Genomic DNA, 20,933 nt, shown 5'->3' with positions numbered 1-20,933 from the left:
AAGTTGTGGATATTTGCAGGGGTGCAGAATGACTTCTAACTTTTATTGGGATAAGGCTACACAGGTTGTGCACTGAGATGGCGGCTGAAAATAACTCTTATGGGTGTTGTGAATGTTTTTGAATTTATAGCTTACTATTTTATTTAAAGAATATTGTTAAGTAACAACATGTGATTTGGAGATTATCATATTCTAAAGACCCTAAAAATCATTAATTAATGCACCACTCAAACCCTAAAACGTGTGGTGTTAGGATGTACATGACATTTGGGATATGTATTTTTAGGGCCAAAACTACATTGATTCATGTTTTATTTGTGGCTGGCTAAATTACTTTTGAACTCATTTTACGTAAGCACCTTATCAAAAGAACAAGCTTTAATGTTGAATGAGACTATAAATCTCACCAATTTACAATGTAAAAAGATTTCCTACCATCATAGTGCATTTGCCTAAGGACCTCTAGAATCGAAAATACCCTTTCTATAAATAGGATCTCATGGGTTTAGACTACTTATGAACCAAAGAATCTCTGGCAGTTGAATGTTATGATTATTTTAGTATGGCCCACATGAGCCAGAGAGCATGCACATCCAATGTATTATTATTATTATTATTATTTGTAGTAGTCCTAGTAGGTAGTAATAGTATAAGTCGTAGTAGTAATTGTTTTCCTTCTGGATAAATAGTGGATTTCATATACAGTATCCAGAGAACCACTGTAACGAAGTGTAATTGAACTAATTCAGATAAAAGCTGGTGATTTATCTTTCTTCAAAGCTTGTGGTTTATTGATATTTACAGAAAAGCAGAGCTGTACAAAAGCAAACACTATGAATATTATCTGATGTATTGGACAAGTATGGAATTAAATTGAGTGCTTATTTTATTGTAACCACTGGGTGTTGTTCGGGGGGGCAGGTGCAAGGGCTTCTACTTAATCAACCAAGCAATCTATCAATTAGCCAAGCTATCAATTAACCCTCCTATTTAAGCCCTGCGTCCTCTGTTTTTTGCGTTTGCGTATTTTCCCGCAGTGCTGCAGACCCCACTAGTTGGTTTCATTGTTCGTGCTGCCTTATGCATTGCCAGGCTTTCGCTTACATTGTTACATTTCCTGTGCTTTGGTTGTGAATAAGTTTGATAGGCGTGACTCCCTAATTTGTTTTAATTTACATGCGTTTGTTTGTGAAAGCCGGTTCTTGCCGGTGGCCAGTTGCTGTATTTTACAGTGTACTGGACCTGGCAGCTCAACCTGGATTCAGTGCTGCACCCAGTGACATGCAAACGAAAACAATGCCAGGTAGCTAAATGCAATAAAAATAAAACTTCTGATATCTGTGCCTAATGTGAAAGAGCAGTATGTGATAAATGCACAGGAAAAGTTGAGAAGCGTTACATCTGTGTGAATTATGTACTTAGGTGGTACTTTGAAGTCAGTTTCCTTGAAAGCGCGTTACATAATGGAAATTGAGTTATTTTCTTTGTTATGTTACTTTAAAAAAAACTAATTTCGTTTTTACAGTTTTGTATGAACATATACCTATTTATACACTAGTTTATTTTGAAATGTTTATTTTATTATAGTTTTTCATTTTAAATGTTATGTTGGATTGCTTTACAGACATAACAAATGTGTTGTCTTCTACGGTTTAACTTGGTTTCACCTAAAGGCAATTCAATTTGTAATAGTACTAAATGAAACTTGTTTAAAAAATTGAAATCATTATGCAAATTTGTAAATGCCCATGCAAGGCCTTTCAAATTATGCAGTGCATGGACATTAAAGACATGTATACGTTATAAACCAGATTATTTTCAAAAGCAGTTTTTTTTTATTATTATTATTAGAAACACACAGATAAAACATTTGTCTTCTTGACTGTATTGCATTTTAAATTCATGTTTCTTTCCTTCAGTATTTACTTCACTAGAAAATGGAACAGAACACTTTCACACTGAAGAAAAGAAGCAGGGGAACTCACTGGTAAGACCTCAGAGTTCTGTGATTCACCTTCATGCACCTGCTGAAGTTTCTAATTAGACAGCTGTCGTTTTCACTTACCAAGCTGAAGGAGCAACTTGTATGTCTGTAGAGAAGTCATATTTTTAAAGGTTATGATTATCGGCCATAGAGGTGCTTTAAACACTACCATTGGGATGACTGAAGCTGCAAATGATACAACATGAATCTGAACAAGGAGAATACATTGGTGAAGATAATTGTGATATTTCACATCCATACTAAGTTGCTCTATAAGCTCCCATGTTTTGGCTGTGTTTTTGACCGTAAGGTATTTCAGCCAGTCAAAAATGATTATGAACTCCAGGAAAGCTATTTATCTCCTCTCAGACTTTATGCTTCTCTATCTTCTCTGGAGTCTGACAGTCAGCCTGTATCAGTTCCATGTCAACAGTAGCTAAGCCAGCGTTGGCTGTGCTCCAGAAATGTCAATTGACCACAGTATTAAAAAGGTTCAGCAGTAATGGGTAAATATTGAATTCAACTCGGCTTTATAGAAGACTAATATTTTGTCCTGGATGTCTATTTACATCCATTTACTGCTTTAGCTAGAATTTCTGTACCGCTGTTAATATAGCAAAATTATGTGTGCTGGGACTTTAAAATTCCCTAATGCTGGTAATGTATGTGTGAATTGAACCATATATGATCCATATATGCAGTCAGCGGCCTTTCCTTAAAAGTAAAAACATTTCACACCCAAGCTAGCCCCCTTAATAATAAATAATACATTCAGGCGAATAATATTTGATAAAGCTTTCCTAGAGTGTACTAAACCATGGCTGAAAGTTGACAAGATTTTTTTTTTCAATTAACTAGTAAACAGTGCTGAATAAACAATGCATTAAAATTGTCACCTTATTATTATTTATTTATTTATTTATTTATTTATTTATTTATTTATTTATTTGGCAGATGCCTTTAACCAAGGCGACTTATAGGTGTTACAGGGCAGTACAAGGTCACAATGCAAGCTTAATATATAATATAGTTTACAGTAAGTGCAAATAATACTACTGTTTTTAGAGGTACCTGGACTGAAGAACAGGTTATTATTATTTTACTATTTTATTATTGTATTATTTACACTATTGGAAATACCCAGGATGCGAAATAGTCTACTGCCGGTATATTAAAGCCTGCCAGAGCACTCATGGAATTCTGAGCAAACCACATTAATCATGGAATATTGAGGAAAATGTTTGTATTCATCAGCAACAAAAACTAGTGCTGCATAAAATCACAAAAATCACAAACAGAAAAACGTATTATTATTTTTTTTAATGTATCCATTTTCTAGTAGCAATAGAACCCTCATAAGAGGGCTTTACTGTCTGGTAAGTCATTTTTTGTTGTGTTAGTGCCCTCGCCGTTGGCATGAGGCGGGCCTTACCAGGTGGTAAATCCCCCTTATGAGAGTTCTATTGCTTAAGTATGCATGTTCGGAAGTAGTTCCCTGTTGTGATGACTTGCCTCAAGTTACCACATGATTTGACACAGTACCAGGGTCCAGCCCTATGGGATCCACTGGATAGGATTAGTTCATTGAGGACTTTGTTGAACTCGCTCCCTCTGTCCATTGCAGTGAAGAGGAACTGTAACGAGTACAGCCCGATTGTGGTGTCACAGCTGAATTAAAGCCTTGGATGAAAGCAATAAAATAACTTTTTTCACAATTCCAGGTTTATTTGAAATATGGTGACTGACAATAAACAAAATCTAATCTGTATCAATGATTCATATTTCATGTCTGATTCTCTTGGTTTTTAAATGCCCTCTATATTAATTTAAACAAATTTATAGCATTCAAATAGGAATAGCATCCGAATTTGTTTACATTTTCTAGCTGTACAATTCACTACCTTTTGCTCATACTAACTGGCGATACACTTTGATCTGATTTTTCAGCTCAGTCCCTTGTGAAGTGCTGAATCAGAACAGATGTGTACAGCACTGTCTGTATAGAATCATGGGGTTTATTACAGCTGTTAGAAAGCAGTGAAAGTAGAGTTCATTAATGCAGTGCATCACTAACAGTGTGTAACACTCTCTTACAGGCAAAAAGACAACATAAGGATTTATTACAGCTGAACACCTATGTTGCCTTGTTCAAATTTATACCGCAGGAGAACGAAGACTTAGAAATGAGGTCAGTCCAAATGCCCCTGTAAATTCTATCTAATGACGAGTTCCTAGATTACAATCTCTCATACTCAGGCAGCAAAAAGAAAAGAACTGACTGTCGTTTATCCAGAATAAAAAACAGAAGGTTATAACAGAGATCTGACAATTTGATCCTAGCCTGACACAGAAGAGGCAGTTTGTGTATCTTTTTTCCTAATCGCAGGCTTATCTCGCCTGGCCAGCTTCCATGGAACACAATACGTTTTTGTCTGACAAATGAATGTTTGATTTAAGGTATGGTATCAAATAGCCCAATAATACAGGCCACTGCAGAAAACCTGCTGTAGCCACATGAGTCCATACTTATCCAGTCTGAAAAGCAACGCTGTGGTAATTGGTTTGTCCTGAACATTATAGCCATGCTGGCATGCCTCATTGACTGTGAAAATATATCAATAATTGAGTGCTCATTGTATTCGTCAATTGAGACAGTAGTTATTTGACCTTGTGTTCATTAAGTTGTTCCCTCTTACTCAGTGAAAAGTTTTTTTTTCTTCTAAGTTATCTTCCTCACTTTGAAATTTTAGTTTTTTTTTTTGTTTTTTTACAACACCGTGTGAATCCCAGCTTCTAGGATGAGACCCATACAACTCAGAATCAATGTTGCATACATGTGCATGTGAAACTGTGTGCACGATAAGCTATGGTGCTTGCATCTTTCCTCTTATTAGCATTGAAATCATTATCACTAGCCGTGCTAGTTGTCTGCAAAAATAAAATAAAACATACAATAAACTAACAACAAAAAAAATCATCATTCTGCATCAAATGGATTCAGTGCATCCAGGATTATCATGCCTTATAAAACGGAATGTTCGAATGCTGCACGCAGATTGGCTGCTGAGGGGTTTTAAACTGTGCATACTGTAAAACTTTAAATAAACGCGTTATTTACACTATTTGCCAGTAGCCCCGGCATCTATTGGAGACCGGCGACTACCTTGAGACTACGTTTATTATGTAAAATCACTAACATCTGCAAATACTTCAGATGCAATCATGAAAAAGCTGCCTGCACTCAACCTTATAGAGATGACATAAGCAAATTACAACATTCCAGCAACGTCATTAATGCTTGTGTCAGTGGGTAAAAACAGTTTGTATTGTAATAATAATAAAAACAGTAAAATCCACTAAAGACAGCCCTGTAAATATAGGAACACAAACGTGTATTAAGGTAGGCTTGCAGCACAATAAAGAAACAAACATGGTTTTAAAATTAATAAAAGCAATAAGTATAATCTTTATTAACACATATTATATTTATTGTTCACCCTCAAAACATGTACATTGGTAAGCTTGAACAAATCGATGAAAAATTAACCAGCACGAATCTTCACTGCAAAACAACCGCATTAAATACTGTGTTAATACGAAAAATAAGTTCATACTGTTGGTCCACAACACACTAAAAATGCTTCAAACTGTTTAAAGATTAACAATAAAATCAATACAAGCACCAGTTTTATCACAAAATAAAAGCAAAAGTGACTAATTTGTTTTTGTAATGTGTACATTTATAAATAAGAACACTGAAAATATCAGAAAACAAGTTTGTACTTTACTTACTTTCAGCACGCTCAAAAAAGCTTCACAACTGGTTTTAAAATGAATAACATTAAAAAACTGTGTACCTTTCAAAGTAAACGAAATTCAGTTTTCTTATCATTCATCCTGAGCCTCTGGGTCTCTTCACCGCTGTTGAAAAACAAATTGGTAAGCTCGCTGTACAGCCATGTGTATTGGCTGGAACATTTTCGCTAAAAGCAGTATATATATTTACAGTCGCTAAGTTTTTAAGTAAGTCTAGGCCTTATTTGGCTACAGTGTGGTGTATCTGCATAGCCCTAAATAACAAAAAGATATTCAGCATAGCGATACGGTTTTTAATGCTAACATGAGGAAATCATTTTATTAAAAAATGCGTCTCATTAGCATAACACTGTTTCATGTTTTCCTCCAGACTCTTATTTCACGTTGTCCTTTTTTTCTGCCAAACGTTTACTTCCTTCCTAAATTACGAGTAGTAGGACCACACATCTTACACCTGATGCTGCTTGTACTTTCAGCAAAACATTAAATGTACCTAGCTGTAAAACATGGCCTTTATGCTAACATCTTACAATCCATAACACTGGATACAATAAATTATGCACTTGGCATATTGACATTCCACAGAAGGAGGAAATGTCACTCCCATGGAAAACATCGCATTAGCATTTTAATGCATTACCTAATGTCTCATCTAAATGAGCACTATCTGCCCATTACAAGGGAGATCATGCTCGTACTCATTAGCCCTGATGAGTGGCATCCGTGACTTTCCATTTCAGGAATCTGTGTCACACAAAGTGCCAGCTTCCACCAGGATTGCAATCTAAAACAGTTTTACATTACAAATGTGCCTGGTCTAGTGTATTTGAATTAAAGAGTGTGTTTCCTTCAATTACAGACCAGGGGACAGAATTATTCTACTAGATGACTCTAATGAAGACTGGTGGAAGGTAAGAGAGGGACATTCTTGTAGGTAATTGACTTGTTTTATAGAGAATATGGGGTATTTGAGTCTTATTCAAGTGCCTCATTCTCATTCAGTTGTATTGAAAAATGCTTTCTGCACTGTTGGTAACAGCAAGCGACTGCTGACTACAGAATACTGTAAATGCAGACTGTATTTCCTTTTTATGTAAATCAATTAGTCTTGGTTGAAATATTTTAAGAACTGCACATACTGCACGTATACAAGTTGACGTTTTATGGTGTGAAATATAGTCTTATCTTCTATAAATCTCTGTAGGGTACAATTGAAGACCGGGTTGGATTTTTTCCAGCAAACTTTGCAGACCAGGTGAAGACAGGCGAGAAAGTTTACCGATGCACAAGAACTTTCATCGGCTGCAAAGAACAAGGCCAGATCATACTGAAAGAGGGCCAGGTGTGTACTTCATATGCTTACAGGACAGTACATGTACTGGAGTAGGACACGTGCAAATAACAGTTAATAGGGTCACTGTGAGAGGGTGTGTGGGTGAGTCAGAAATGTCTTTGAGACACAGGCACACAGGATTTATTAACATGGTGTGTAATTATTTGACACTCTCAGGGTTGCTACCAGAAATGGTATTGCCCTGAAGTACTGTACGTGTAGAAATAATAGTTCATAATCACAAGGAGAAATAAAAAGGGAAAACAAACACTGTAAATAAAACTATAAAGAAAAGTGCTGCTTTAAGCAGGGTCTAGCTGTAGGTGATGTTACCATGATCAAAGAAGTTCATGTTTCTCACCAAAAGTAGTTTATTACACAGAAAACAGAAATCTAACAGCATCACAGTACAGTGAACTCAAAGTACTGGGTGACCCTCAACGGCACTGAAGGTCACAAAGGATTTCTAATTATACTGGAAGCAAGCAATAATTTATTAACATACAGCCAATCACATACTTCTGACATCCCAGACTTACCTAATAACAGCTTAACTATTTAACCCTACACTAGCCTTTTAAACCAGTTCTAACTGATTCTAGATGATAAAAACAAGCTGGCAAATAAGAAACACAGTTATTATTACTGAACGAATATGATGATGTCTCTGCACTTGATTTGTTTACGTTTTAAGTTCGAAGTTTCTACCCATTCATTTCAATAAAAAAAAAAATTACCAAACAACCTATTAAAAAATGCTATTTTCTTTAATAAAATCCTGGCAAAAAAAAAAACAAGCTAAGAACATAAGAGCAAGAAATGTTTTACCACTAATCTATATACACATATATATATATATATATATATATATATATATATATATATATATATATATATATATATATATATATATATATTAAAATCATGTGATGACTACTATCCATATATGGACTGTATCAAGGGTTTCCCAATATAAACCAATCAGAAGCCACTGCCAAAAATGTGCTGATTTGCCTGTCAATCACACAAGCAAATCTTATTGAATGCGTCACCTTTTGCTAAAGATATTAATTTAAAATACGTTACTCAGTAACCCCACCCCCGACTGCAATTTGTAAATGAGAGAACTGTCAGCATTATTTTGTATCATTTCAGATGTACGCAATAATAACACAAACTGAGAAATAATGTCAGAATTTGTTCATCTTTTTATTCTTTATTCAGTAATTATTTTCTCCCATTTTAAAAATGGTCTTTTGATTGGCTGATTTAGCGCCACTAGTCTAAAGTCTGCACTGAATGTTTCATTGTCTTTTTTTCTTAAGAGCATCTATTTTGTGAAAAACTTTTTCAGCAAATTTTCAGTTTAGATGGCTTACCACAAAAGTTTCTGTAGAGACATTCATGGTCGCACTCTTTTCATCTTGCTTCAAATGGATTAATTATTTAACTCCTGATGTTTATTTTCTTCAAAAATATTGTTATTTTTATATCTCTATGTATGTGGTGAGCAGCATTCCTTTTTCTGTAACAGAAAAAAAAGTCAGACAGCTGCTCGCACAGTGGCTTGTTTGCTGTTTAAAGGTTTATGAAATTCACAAAACCTCTACTGTCAGTGAGTGCTGCTCCCTTTTATCAGTAACAGCTAGGGTGCATTTATTTCTCTGTGGGAAAAACATCTCCCTCATTCCTCACAATAACCACAGTAGCCGGTCCACTGCACCTGGGAATTCAGTCCTGCTGCAGGCTTGCTTATCAGTGTAACCATAGTTACGCCTCTTTCTAACCCCATAGCTCTCTTGTGGGAAGACTCCCAAAGCATATCAAAATTAAAGTAGAAAAGAAAAAAGTTACGAGTGTTTAAATAGAAAATTATTCAAATGTTCATGTTTCTCAATAGCGCATACAGAAACAAAAGTACTGCCTACTCTTGCTGCAGTTACTAACAGCATGTAATTTAAGAGATCAACTACAATACTGAATGGCTCAATAAGTCAGGATCTAATATAGAAATAGAGTCAGGTGATAAAAAGAAAGTGTATGTGTGTGTCAAGAGTGAGAGAAACAGGTTTAGGAGCTGCAAGGTTGTGGTGTGTGTGCAGCTCTGCTATTTGTTACCTTGCCCTGTGTATGATACACTATCAGCAGCCATAACGGCTCCCTGTACATCATGGATTTGATCTTTCAACTCATCACATCTACCAGTCCAAACTTTAATTTCTGTGCACTGTTTGTGTGATTTTTCTAAGCACAAAATTGCACTGTATAGGCACTCAACAGTTTTTCTTCTTTCTCATTAAGTTTCTTTTCTAAATTGTAATTGGATGTCAGCATCAGAGAGATTCTTTTGTATTCCCTCTAAGTTTTTTAACACTGTCTTGTAACCGGTTATTTTGTTGTTTAATCTTGCATCCATTCTCTTGACAAAGTTAACTTTTTATCTGCACTTTGGGATTTGTCTGCAAGCCTAGCAGTGTGGTAGCTACTTTATAAACGTCTTCTTTTATATTTCTCAATTCTACTTTGCTATAATTTCTCCTATTTTCCTTAATGACAAAGAGCAACTACGGCAAAATATACTACTCCTGTTTTTACTAGGTTCTCTACATTCAAATTCATGCAACAAAAATAAAATAAAACCATGTCTGGTTTCACTAATAATCATTAAAGGATTGCCAGTACACTTCAATAACACATTTAAGTTTTCCTTAAATTGTTTTCAACAGCAAAACATTTATGTATACTTTTCTTTTAGCTAAAATAATATACCATCTATTTTTCATGTAATCTGTACTCCAAATATGTATTCATGATTGTGGTAAGGGTGGCTTGTGATGACGTCAGTCCAGGAGGAGACCGGACACAGTACTGTGAATGCAGCGCTAATTTTACAAAACAAAACAGAAACAAAACACTGAACCCAAAACAAAACGGCACGGTGGCCAAAATAAACAGACAATAATCAAAACAAATATCGTGCTGGTGTAAAGCCAGCACAAGTAGCAATTGTTTTCTATGTTTTAAATTTCCTCTCCTCTCTGTCTCATATACCTCCTCTCTGTACACCCAACCCCGAGTGTGAGTTTTGTGCCTGTTTTATGCTGCTGTGTTGGGACTCGATTGCTAATCAATCATTTTGAGTCCAGGCACAGTCTGCACATGAACTAGTTGTGAAACACCTGTGCCCAAATACAAATATACATTTCAAATCACCTGTGCTACATAACCCAAACCATACCCTGTGCACCATTGCATACATACAAACAATAACACACCACATAAAATGTAAACTACGCACAGCAGCAGGGGTACCCCACCACAATGATTTTAAATTAACCGTGTCTTAAAAACCTAAAACTCACACACAAGCAAACAAACAAACACTTAACATTCATTCATGGAAATTTTTTTAATAAAATATTTCAGGGTACATATCTTAGTTTGCTTAGATGTATAGATCTCAAGGAACACTCTTTCTTTCTAAAAGTTTTTCAAACAGTCAGTCTAACAAACAGCGATCTCTCTCTCTACCCATCTCTGTCCTTACCACATTGTTCAGCTAAGCATCGCTCTTAATAGAAAATAGTTATTTTTGCTTGTATTTTGCTGTAGCTTGTAACATATTTTAAACATATTATTCAAATTTCCTTGGTTTATACTTAAACAGCCTAAGAAAAAATCAATTTGTTCAATTGGAAGTTACGTGTTAGATTCATTTCGAAAGAAACACAGCCTTTCTCTCTATGCCCACATATGGTAATGCTAGCTTTTTTTTCTTCCTCTCTGAACCTGCAAGACAGTGAGACAGTGACCCTGCGTAGGTTCCCTGAAAACAATATAATCCTGAACAACCTTCTCCATTGTTGCTTTGTATATGTGTGCTATTGTTCTAGTTCAAAGGTTGACCACCCTATTTATTCGCCCTATTTAACACTAACACAATACAAACAATTTGTTTAATACTTCTTACATTTCGCTTTCTAAGCAACCTACTTACTGACACAATTGCACTACTTGCTTTCTCAATTCCATTGTACTATCTGCAGTTACCTTTCTCTCAGCTAACTGTGCACTCAGGGCAGTGTCTAATTCCTTCACCCTGGCTGGACAATCCGTACATGTCTTTTACATTCTTTTTTCATATCCCCAAACCTTCGCTCTATCTCATTTTTGCCCTGCAGCCTTATCTGCAGAACATTCACATGTTTCTCCTTATTTTTACTTTTTATTTCTTTCTACACAACATTTCTCTAGCCATTTCCAAGAATCTGATTTAGATTGAGCAGATCTACACGGACCTACAGTGCTTTGTAACGTATTCAGCAGTGTGGAGTAGTGGTTAGGGCTCTGGACTCTTGACCGGAGGGTTGTGGGTTCAATCCCCAGTGGGGGACACTGCTGTTGTACCCTTGAGCAAGGTACTTTACCTAGATTGCTCCAGTAAAAACCCAACTGTATAAATGGGTAATTGTATGTAAAATAATGTGATATCTGTATAATGTGAAATAATGTATAATGTGATATCTTGTAACAATTGTAAGTCGCCCTGGATAAGGGTGTCTGCTAAGAAATAAATAATAATAATAAATAATAATATTCAGTCACCCACTCCATGTTTGTAATCGGTAAAGTGACACTTATTGAGTGTAGAGTTTATGCCAATAGCTTTTTATTATTCACTCTTTGTGTAAATATACCTGAGGCTTATTCCAATGACTCGTGTTGCTTGAAGATAATTGTTACCTTCCCACGTGTCTGGACTTAATGTCAATAGTCCTTTATTAGATCTGAGGCTTATTCCAATGCTCCTTTTGGTAAATCTTATTTCCTGATGTACTAGTGTTTTATACCAATAACAATTTATAATTCACAATTGTGTGAACTTGTATTACAGCTTATTGTCAATTGCCATGTGTGCCTGGAAAGGATTTGTTCCTATGGACTGGACTTATACCAGTGTCCGGTTATTAGGTTACAGGAGCAATCCCTTACACTGTAACCTTTATTGTTCCTGGGGCTGTTTTTTCTTTCCCTATGGACTGGACTTATACCAATGTCCACCTTACTTTGTTCTCCTGAACAATGTTAAAGGTCTCCCAACCCACTCTTATGTTCTCCCGAACCTTTCTGGTATGATTCCTGTCAATACCGTATGATGAAATCTCCCTTACTGTATTACTTCTCTCGCTGTTATCATATGCAACAAACTACACGTATCCAGGTTATTTTTCCCTCACAAAACTCCCCTGTGGTGCGTCACGGGTTCAAACGACTGTTGGGTAGCTCACCAAAAAGAAATGTAGGTGATGTTACCGTGATCAAAGAAGTCAATAAGATCTTGTAGGCAATGTTTCCCACCAAAAGTAGTTTATTACACAGAAATCAGAAGTCTAACAGCATCACAGTACAGTGAATCTCAAAAGTACTGGTTGACCCTCAACGGCACTGAGAATCACAAAGGATTGCTCTTTACAGTTCTAATTATACTGGAAGCAAGCAATAATTTATTAACATACAGCCAATCACATACTGCTAACATCCCAGACTTACCTAATAATAGCCAACTCATTTGTATTACTCTAAACTATTTTTATTATCCTATACTAGCCTTTTAAATCAGTTCTAACTGACTCTAGTTTTGAGCAACTTAAAACATAGATAATATATATTTAAATCAGTTCTAACTGATTCCAGTAGAACATAGCTGTGTTATCTTCATGACGTCTTTCTCTCTCTCGCACACACCGCCCTCAGGTTCAGGCTACTGCCGAGTGACTTGTGCACTAATTTCGACTATGAGTGAAAACTTATATACATACATATATACTGTAAACGGGCCGTCACTCACGGTCGTTCGGTGCCCCTTTAAAATCAGACCTAGCACACAGGAATGGAGTTTTAAGCACTGACGCACTATTTTAAAAAAACTAAATAAACAAAAACGAAAATAAAACCTAACTCCGTTTTGGAGTGCTGACTACACACGTCAGGAACCTCTTTATACAACAGGACAGCTGAGCTGTTTTCCTGTTAAAACAAACACAAAACAAAAACACACAGTTTTTCACCAATGACACAAAAGGACTATACACAGTACCTTTTATACGATTCAGCACACTTATCAATCGTGCTCCTTCACACAGCAGCAGCCTCGAGCAGACTGCTTGCTCTCTCTATATATATACCCTGCACCTGGCTCTAATTTAAATAAAACAAATACATGTTTTTTAGGCGGGAGGATATTAACCCCCTCCCTGCTGTATTACAATACATACCAATTTCACCAACATTCACAACCTCCGCTGTTCTGTTCCCTCAGTACACTTTTATGGATTTGCCCAAATAAATAACGTCCCAACATAAACAAACTGAAATCGAGCGTCTGTTTTCCTCAGGCGCCTCCGCTGCCTTTAGGTAATCTCTACTGCTGCCTGCTGTTTTATCAGGCACCAGTAGTTTCTTTCTTTATTTGTTTTTCCTGGTCCGTAGACTTTTGCTGTCTGTATTTAGTTCAGTTCTCAGGCCAGAGCTTCATCTGAATGGTATCCTGCTATGGGCCACCCAAGGAACAGGAAAGCGTCATTTTTACGGTGTCGATCATTCCCCCAAGACCCGCCCCTTAACCAATCAAAGCGGTCTGAGCACACACCCTTGCTCAGCCTCTTTGTGTCAGCGCCATGATTGACAGGCAGGTCAAAACAGGGCTTCTGACCCCCTGCCCCGCATGATCACGCATGCGCCGGACAACCAGCACAGATCTCCCCCTGTCACAGTCACCGGGCTCTATGTACTAATATTGCTTATGTGTTCCTAAATACTCCAAATTCGCAGCCTCCGTCCTTCATAGAATTTCTGTGTGTGATGTACTAAACATCTCTTTTTCGTGAACAACTACCGTAAAATCAGCGCCAGTTTACAAACAGCATAAATTACTGTTCATTATACAGGAGAGTTCGGAATTTCCATCTCATTTTAAATAGATTTGCAGCAATTTAGAACGTCCTTCCAGAAGTAAAGTGAACATTACAATGTAATAATGTGTAAGGCAAACAGACACTGGCACAGTAAAAAATAAATACATAAATAAATAAATAAATAAATAACAAAACGTAGATCTAAAAGAAACGGTTCACAAAAACAGAATGCATGAATAAAACAAGCCTCTTTATATATTTGAACGTTTACCATGTTACATTTGAACGATAATTCTGCAGTTGACACCATGTTTTTACTCGTCTGAACCTTAAGCTTCCATTTGCTTTCAGTGTTTTAATTTAATTTAAGAATATCGCAAGAAATGTTTATGTATATTTTAGTTGTGCAAAGGCAAAAAGTACAGTACATACCATACTGGCCCTAGATGGATTGAATACGATATTGTGAAGTATCGTGCATTTTGCTCTGTGCTGCAAAGCTGCTCAGTGTTGCCAGCTCTTCAGATCTGAAAGTCGACATTTTAAAGCAAAAGTTGCAAAACGATCACAGTACATAGACACACAAACAACTCCCCTCCCACCCCCCGGAATACATTTCATACATTGATAAGAAATAGCTTTGCAGGACGTTATAGTACATTTTAAGCACGCCTATTGAAAAATAAAAGTACACCAACATATTTGAGTTTAAAACAATAAAAAAAAGCCCTGAAACAGAACGATGGTTTAACTGTTGTTGATATGTAAAATGTAATAATAGTATATGGCTGTGAATACCGCTTCCGCATTCATCCCTGTATAAAAATCACATTTGGTTTCCACAAATTATTTATAAGGTTTACAGTTAAAGGAAAGGTTAACCCTTCAGCTTCATATTTAAAGTTGTCTTGAAACTTCAAATCAACTTTACCACTGCCATGTAGCTGGTTTGTTTAGATTGTGGTTGTTAAGCCCGTTACTAAGCAAACAAATTCGCCAAATTGGCAACACTGGTGCTGCTGCTCAGAGTGTATTTGCAATACTTAATTGTAATAACTCAAACTCATATTAAAATATGCACCTACAATTAATCCAGGGGCAACATCTGCCGGATTGTAATAAATAGCACAGCATTTACAGCGAGTTCAATTTCAGCTGCAATAACACCATTCACTGCTGTCAGTTTTGCAGGCAACACGGGGATCGGGAAGGGGTGAAGTTTAAAATAAAGCACATTAAAATATAAAATAAAGAAAAACAAAAAATGTATTTATTGACATTGTTATTTAATATAGACTATTAATAAATACTTTTTTTTCTGGTTTCTTTTTTTTTAAGTAACTAAATGCCCGCAAACATTTAAAGAGGCAGTCTGACTTACAAAGAGCTTTTTGAATCTATGCGAGTGCGAGGCATGCATAAAACAACAGGCACAAAACGCAGTCGTAAATCAGCAAAATAAATGATGATACATCAAGCGCAAGGGCGAAACTTCAATATTATAATAAGATTTGTGAATTTGCATGCGAAAGAACTTTGAAACGAACAGTTGTAATAGAATTCCCGGAGCAGGGATGAAACCAAGTTACGGGAGTGAAAATGACTTTAATACATCGCGGGTAGGTCAACAAATTCACAAAAACCTACGAAAAATCAATATACAAAAGAAAAATCAATGATACATAGAGCCCACGATGTGCAGCCAGGATACAATTGATTTGATTGAGTCTGCAAGGTGTTTTAATTGCTCTAGATCATGTGACTTACCTTTCCCTCCATGTAGTACCCTTATGCAAGTTTACCATGGTATTTTTTGCACTATTACCATGCTTTTACCATGGTAATACCATGCATTAACCATCATTTACCCTGGCTTACCATGTTAATGAATACATTTTACCACACCTCACTTTGCTATGCTTTACCATGCTTTCACTATGCTTTATTATGCTTTGCTGTGCTTTCACCATGGTAAACTTTTATAAGGGAAGTGTCTTTACTGAATGAACAACCTTGTATCCCAGAACACTTGATTTTTGTACTCATTGCAGTGTTCTGTATGATGTATTTTGACCCCAATGATAATCTGGCGGGGGCATTTAAATGTGGTGATACTAAGTGGAGGGTGACATTATCAGGAGTGATATTAAGTAGGTTTTACTGTAGTTTCACTTCCTGTTGTATCACCCACTCCTGTTTCTAAGCAGTGACCCGTTCTCCAAAGAGGAAATGACGAGTGACATCCACTGGTCAGACGTTGTGACATCCTTTCTGACATCACTATACGCTCCCTACCTGCACTCAGAATGCTTTATTAACGACTCTCGTTACTGAGTCCTAAGTAAACCCTCATGCAAACGGAGAGGGGGCAGTGTGTGCTCATTGAGAATGGTTTCCAGGAGCACTTTTCCCCTGGCTATAAATAAACCAAACCACAGAGGTAAGGGCCAGTGTCATACTGAAGCATATACCCACTGTGCCCATCTCGGTAGCCATAAGATTCATCCCAGGCACACTGCAGTTTTGAAATGGTGAGCACCTTGAGGCTTCCCATTAATGCGACAGACTATGCCCCTAAAGTTACTTCTAAAAGCTTAGGGTGTATAAAGTAGAAGAAGATACATTGGTAGTTTATTATTAGGTTGCTGCTTCTTTGGTGTGTGAACATCGAGCCCTTGAGCTAGAAACAATGATAATTGCCAATAACTGGTCCTAACTGATTTCTTTTGTGTTATTTTTTCCATAACATTTCAGATTTGCGTGGCCAACAAACAAGAAAACAATGGCTTTATCAAAGTGTCCAGTGGGAAGAAGAAGGGATTTGTGCCCTTTGATGTCTTAGAAAACATTTGATCTGATGAAGCAGATCCTTGTGGAGAAGAAATCCTTGAGGCCGGTGACGCGTGCCCTCGTTTTTCACACTGTGTCGGCAGTTCTTTTGCAGACAAGAAAGAATATCGTGGAAACATAAAAAAAGGCAAACAAAAGGCACTGCTTACAAAATCCTCTGGATAAAGAGCAAATCTGAAAAAGAAGATGGACTTTGAAAACCTCCACTTAGTGGTGGCTACTGTATTGTACTGCGTCATTTAGGAATTGACTTATTTCTTAGCTACTCTAATGACATGGCTTTTTAGAGCGCTCAGCACAGATGAATGTCCAAAGTCTGACCATGTCTTGTTTATCACTAGTTCCTTATCTGTAGAAACGTACATTATGTGTCTGTCGTGTGTGGGAATACTTAACAAAGTGTGTCTCTCTTGGTTGTCTACATTGTATGAAGCTTTACAGTTCTGAGGCAGATCTGACACCCCCTATATTTAAAATACTCTCAGTAACTGGACATTTTTGTAAGGTATAACACTGTTTTAAATGTGAGTTTTTGAAGTCTTGCCTAGTGGTTTCTAAAACTGATCTATTTGTACAACCTAGTGTTTTTGTTTAGAACAATTTTTACATTTACATGTAATAAGTGATAAATGAACAAATTATTTGAACAAGCTTTTTGAATGGTCTCTCATCTCATGCATACTCTTTCATGCACATAAATACCAGTTATAATGTAATGCTATTTAGTGTCTCTCCTTTGATTCGAAATAACTACCTCTGATCGAAATTTGGAGTCAACAGTTAATTGGTAATATTTTCCTTATTATATCTAGATACAGAAGTTATGAAATACATAATTAATAACCTTAAGAAAGATGGGCAATAAGGAGATAGACCTCTAAGTAAATAATAAAATACCATAAATGTCAGTTTTTTGATCGGCAATACATATTTAGATTTAAAGAGTTAAACGCGCTATTGTTTCATGGCCTTGGAGCTTGAAGAAGCCACAACATTTAGTATGATGCTTTTTAGAAAATAATAATAATAATAATAATAATAATAATAATAATAATAATAATAATAATAATAATAATAATAATAGACTTCTATTTGGGGACCCTAATCTGTAGAGTATATCTAAATAATCCAATGTACAGTAAATATGTGTTTTTCTGATTTATGCCAGCAATGGTGACAGAACCTGGTTTACTCTGTATTTCTAAAACAACATTTTATCAGAATAATATCACTGAACCATGTGTTATCTGAGGTTAATGTGTTAGCTGTATAACTGGTATTGAGTTATCTGTAATGTGCTGAATTTACAAGATGCTAAATCTATAATACACTTGTTAGATTTAGGATTACATTTAGAAGTGATCTACTTTGCATTTAACAATGACATTTTCTATATTGACTTCGATATTTAAGACATGCATTTGAAATCAAGTGCCCAAATCACAAAGCTTTAACTTAAAATAACTGCTCTTCATTTCTAGTCGCATGCCATTGACATGATATAGGCTAGATCATCCAATGCCATCCAATATTAGTAAGCGCCACCACCACCTATCGAACAGCACTGTACTGAAAACAAAACTACAGGAAACCTGTTTCCATGGTGGCAGACCACTAGATGGTGCTGGTTCTTATTTCTGTAAAGACACTAGAACTGAAGAGTACATCCTGAACTCAGATGAGAGCACCAAAAGAGAAAAAAAAAAACCTAAGAAAATAAATCACATTTTCTTTGAATAAATAAGGTTCACTATTAGTCAAATTATTCTTAAATGGTCTGAAGTTCCATGCATGTTTTATTTATTTCACTCAAATAGACTTCTTTAAATAACTACGGAGTTAGAGCTTTGTGACTAGGGCCCAATGCTACCTTTCATTCTTTAGTCAAGAAATGAATACAAATATATTGTAATCAAAAGTGTTGATAGGAGCTAGATTGTTTTGTCTAGGTCCTACAATTGATTTGTATTTAATTTTGAATCTAACTCTTACACTGTCTTTAGTCTGCAACTACAGTGGCACGTTATGCATAAAAATAAAAAAAAAACTCCTCAATCTAAAACAGTCTTCCAACTTTCTGGCAATATGTCCTGTAATATGTTCTGCCTCAGGGCTGTCTTTTGCCTCCTTAGCTATACAATGTGTAGTGAGTCAGTAGCCTGTGGTGATACTATTCAATACTGCTTTTGATATATAACTGTCCTTCAACAGTTATTTGTAACAGAACTGTGGCTACATTTTTTAATAATCAGGAACTGTATATTGTTAAAAAGCTGCCAGTAGTGTTTGGCAGCAATGTCATTCTCATGATTGGTATATAGTGTGGTAGAGTAGGGTGAGGAAAGATGTAGTCCAGGGGTTGATGCAGGACTACACACCCCAGAATGCCATGGGGTTGGCTCTAGTTAAGCAGGCAGGTATAAATAAGCAGGTCAAACTGTGTTTGAAAAGTCTGTGTGAAGACTAAGGCCGGTGTAAAGCCTGTGTGTGTGGAGACCTGGAATAAAAGGTATTTAATACTTATACTTAAGTGTTGATTTTGGTGACCTGTAAATGGCCTTTGCAGTTCTCAAATTCAGTTTATTATTTACAGGTATTTATTTTGTCACTGTCAGCTGTGACACACGCCTCCAAAACAATAAGCCTCACTGGTTAATGATGTCCCTCTTTTAAGTGTACTACAGGATTTAACAAACTCTTTTGGCTCCTCTATCTCTCTCAAGAGCCAAACCCTTCTACCGTTATTGCCTTTGCCAGCTTGAGCTCTCTTCTTTGAATATTTAAGACACTGGAGCATTCGTCTGCTCCGTGCTGCTCAACACTCTCTCCGCGTCCGAACATCAAAACAAGTCCCTTTAGTTAGCGCAGACTGCCGTGTGTGTGTGTGTGTGTGTAACACACTTGATGGGCCAGGCAAGTTTATGTTACATATACAGTTGATTGAATAATTACTTGTATGGCAATTGATGCTGTGAGATCCTTCCCAGTGTTTAACACTAATAAATCAAGCACTGTACCACTGCTGTCCAATTATCCAGATTTTATTTCTGAAACAGATAACAGTAGCGTTTCTTTTCACAGGCAGTCTCCCTCACAGTCACTCATCTACGCTGCACTATCAGGTCTCATGTGTTATCCCAACCTGACACACACCGGTTTAGAACGCTATGCAATTCAATCACGTATTTTTTTTTTTTTTTTATACGTCTTCTTGTAAAACGTGACAGCTAACATCAACAACTAATTAAACACACTTTTATGTTGCTATGTCAATCGATCTGATTATTTTTATTACTAGGATGCCCCTGATATACAGAGATTAATTACAAGACCCACATCCGTTCGCATAGAGATACTGTATACAGTGTTTACATCCCAGTACACCCTGTTATTGCTTATAATAATTATTCCCTGTGACGGGGCCCGGGCCCCCTGCCCCCCTTATAATTTGTGTTATCATTTTTACTGTTTGCATTATGATTTTCATTATAAGTATTGTTGTTGTCATTGTAAATAGGGATTGTATGATTGCTTTCATTATTATTGTTTTTGTAATCGTTTGGTGTGTCTGTGTTTCATGAATTAAATATATTATTGTATTGTTTATATGGACGGATGAAAGCCGTCCGTCATTATTATTGTTTGGCAGAGATGGGGTTAAATCCGCATTATCAGAAAACTCATATAGAATGTGGCCAGGAGTCAATTGGCCGTCAATTGGTAAACTAACTCCTGCCCACATAATATAAGAGCCCGGCTCATCTGTGTTGGGGAGAGAGTTGGGAGAATGTTTAGACAAAGAGATACAACGATTGCTACCGTCTGTAATATTCTGAAAAGTACTCGTTTTGTTGTGATGTATTTGCTTGTGTTTTGTGTAAACCTTTTATTTGACCCTCGTGCTGTTTTATTTTGTGTTTTGGAAGGTATTTTGTTTTGTTTCATTTAATAAAAATACTGCGCAGCAAAGCAGTTTCGCCCTGCATACCTGTGTTTTGAATGCTGTTTCCTGATTCCTGACATCACCATCGGCAAA

At 36.4% G+C, this 20,933-nt stretch overlaps 1 protein-coding gene across 2 annotated transcripts in view; it reads left to right on the top strand.

Moving 5' to 3' along the window:
• Positions 1–19,397, top strand: part of LOC117400707 (SH3 and cysteine-rich domain-containing protein-like) — a 50,938-nt gene extending 31,541 nt beyond the window's left edge. For both annotated transcript variants that reach the window (XM_034000988.3, XM_034000987.3), the window contains exons 7-11: positions 1,920–1,987; positions 4,081–4,172; positions 6,660–6,711; positions 7,005–7,142; positions 16,802–19,397. In XM_034000988.3, the coding sequence (XP_033856879.1) occupies positions 1,920–1,987; positions 4,081–4,172; positions 6,660–6,711; positions 7,005–7,142; positions 16,802–16,900 (449 nt within the window). In that variant the 3' untranslated portion in view covers positions 16,901–19,397. The remainder of the gene's footprint in view (positions 1–1,919; positions 1,988–4,080; positions 4,173–6,659; positions 6,712–7,004; positions 7,143–16,801) is intronic.
• The last annotated feature ends 1,536 nt before the right edge of the window (positions 19,398–20,933 follow it).

Source organism: Acipenser ruthenus, chromosome 4, assembly GCF_902713425.1.
Source record: "Acipenser ruthenus chromosome 4, fAciRut3.2 maternal haplotype, whole genome shotgun sequence".
NCBI lineage: Eukaryota > Metazoa > Chordata > Actinopteri > Acipenseriformes > Acipenseridae > Acipenser > Acipenser ruthenus.
Note: the sequence above shows the minus strand (reverse complement) of the source record. Positions and strands in the feature narration are given on the sequence as shown.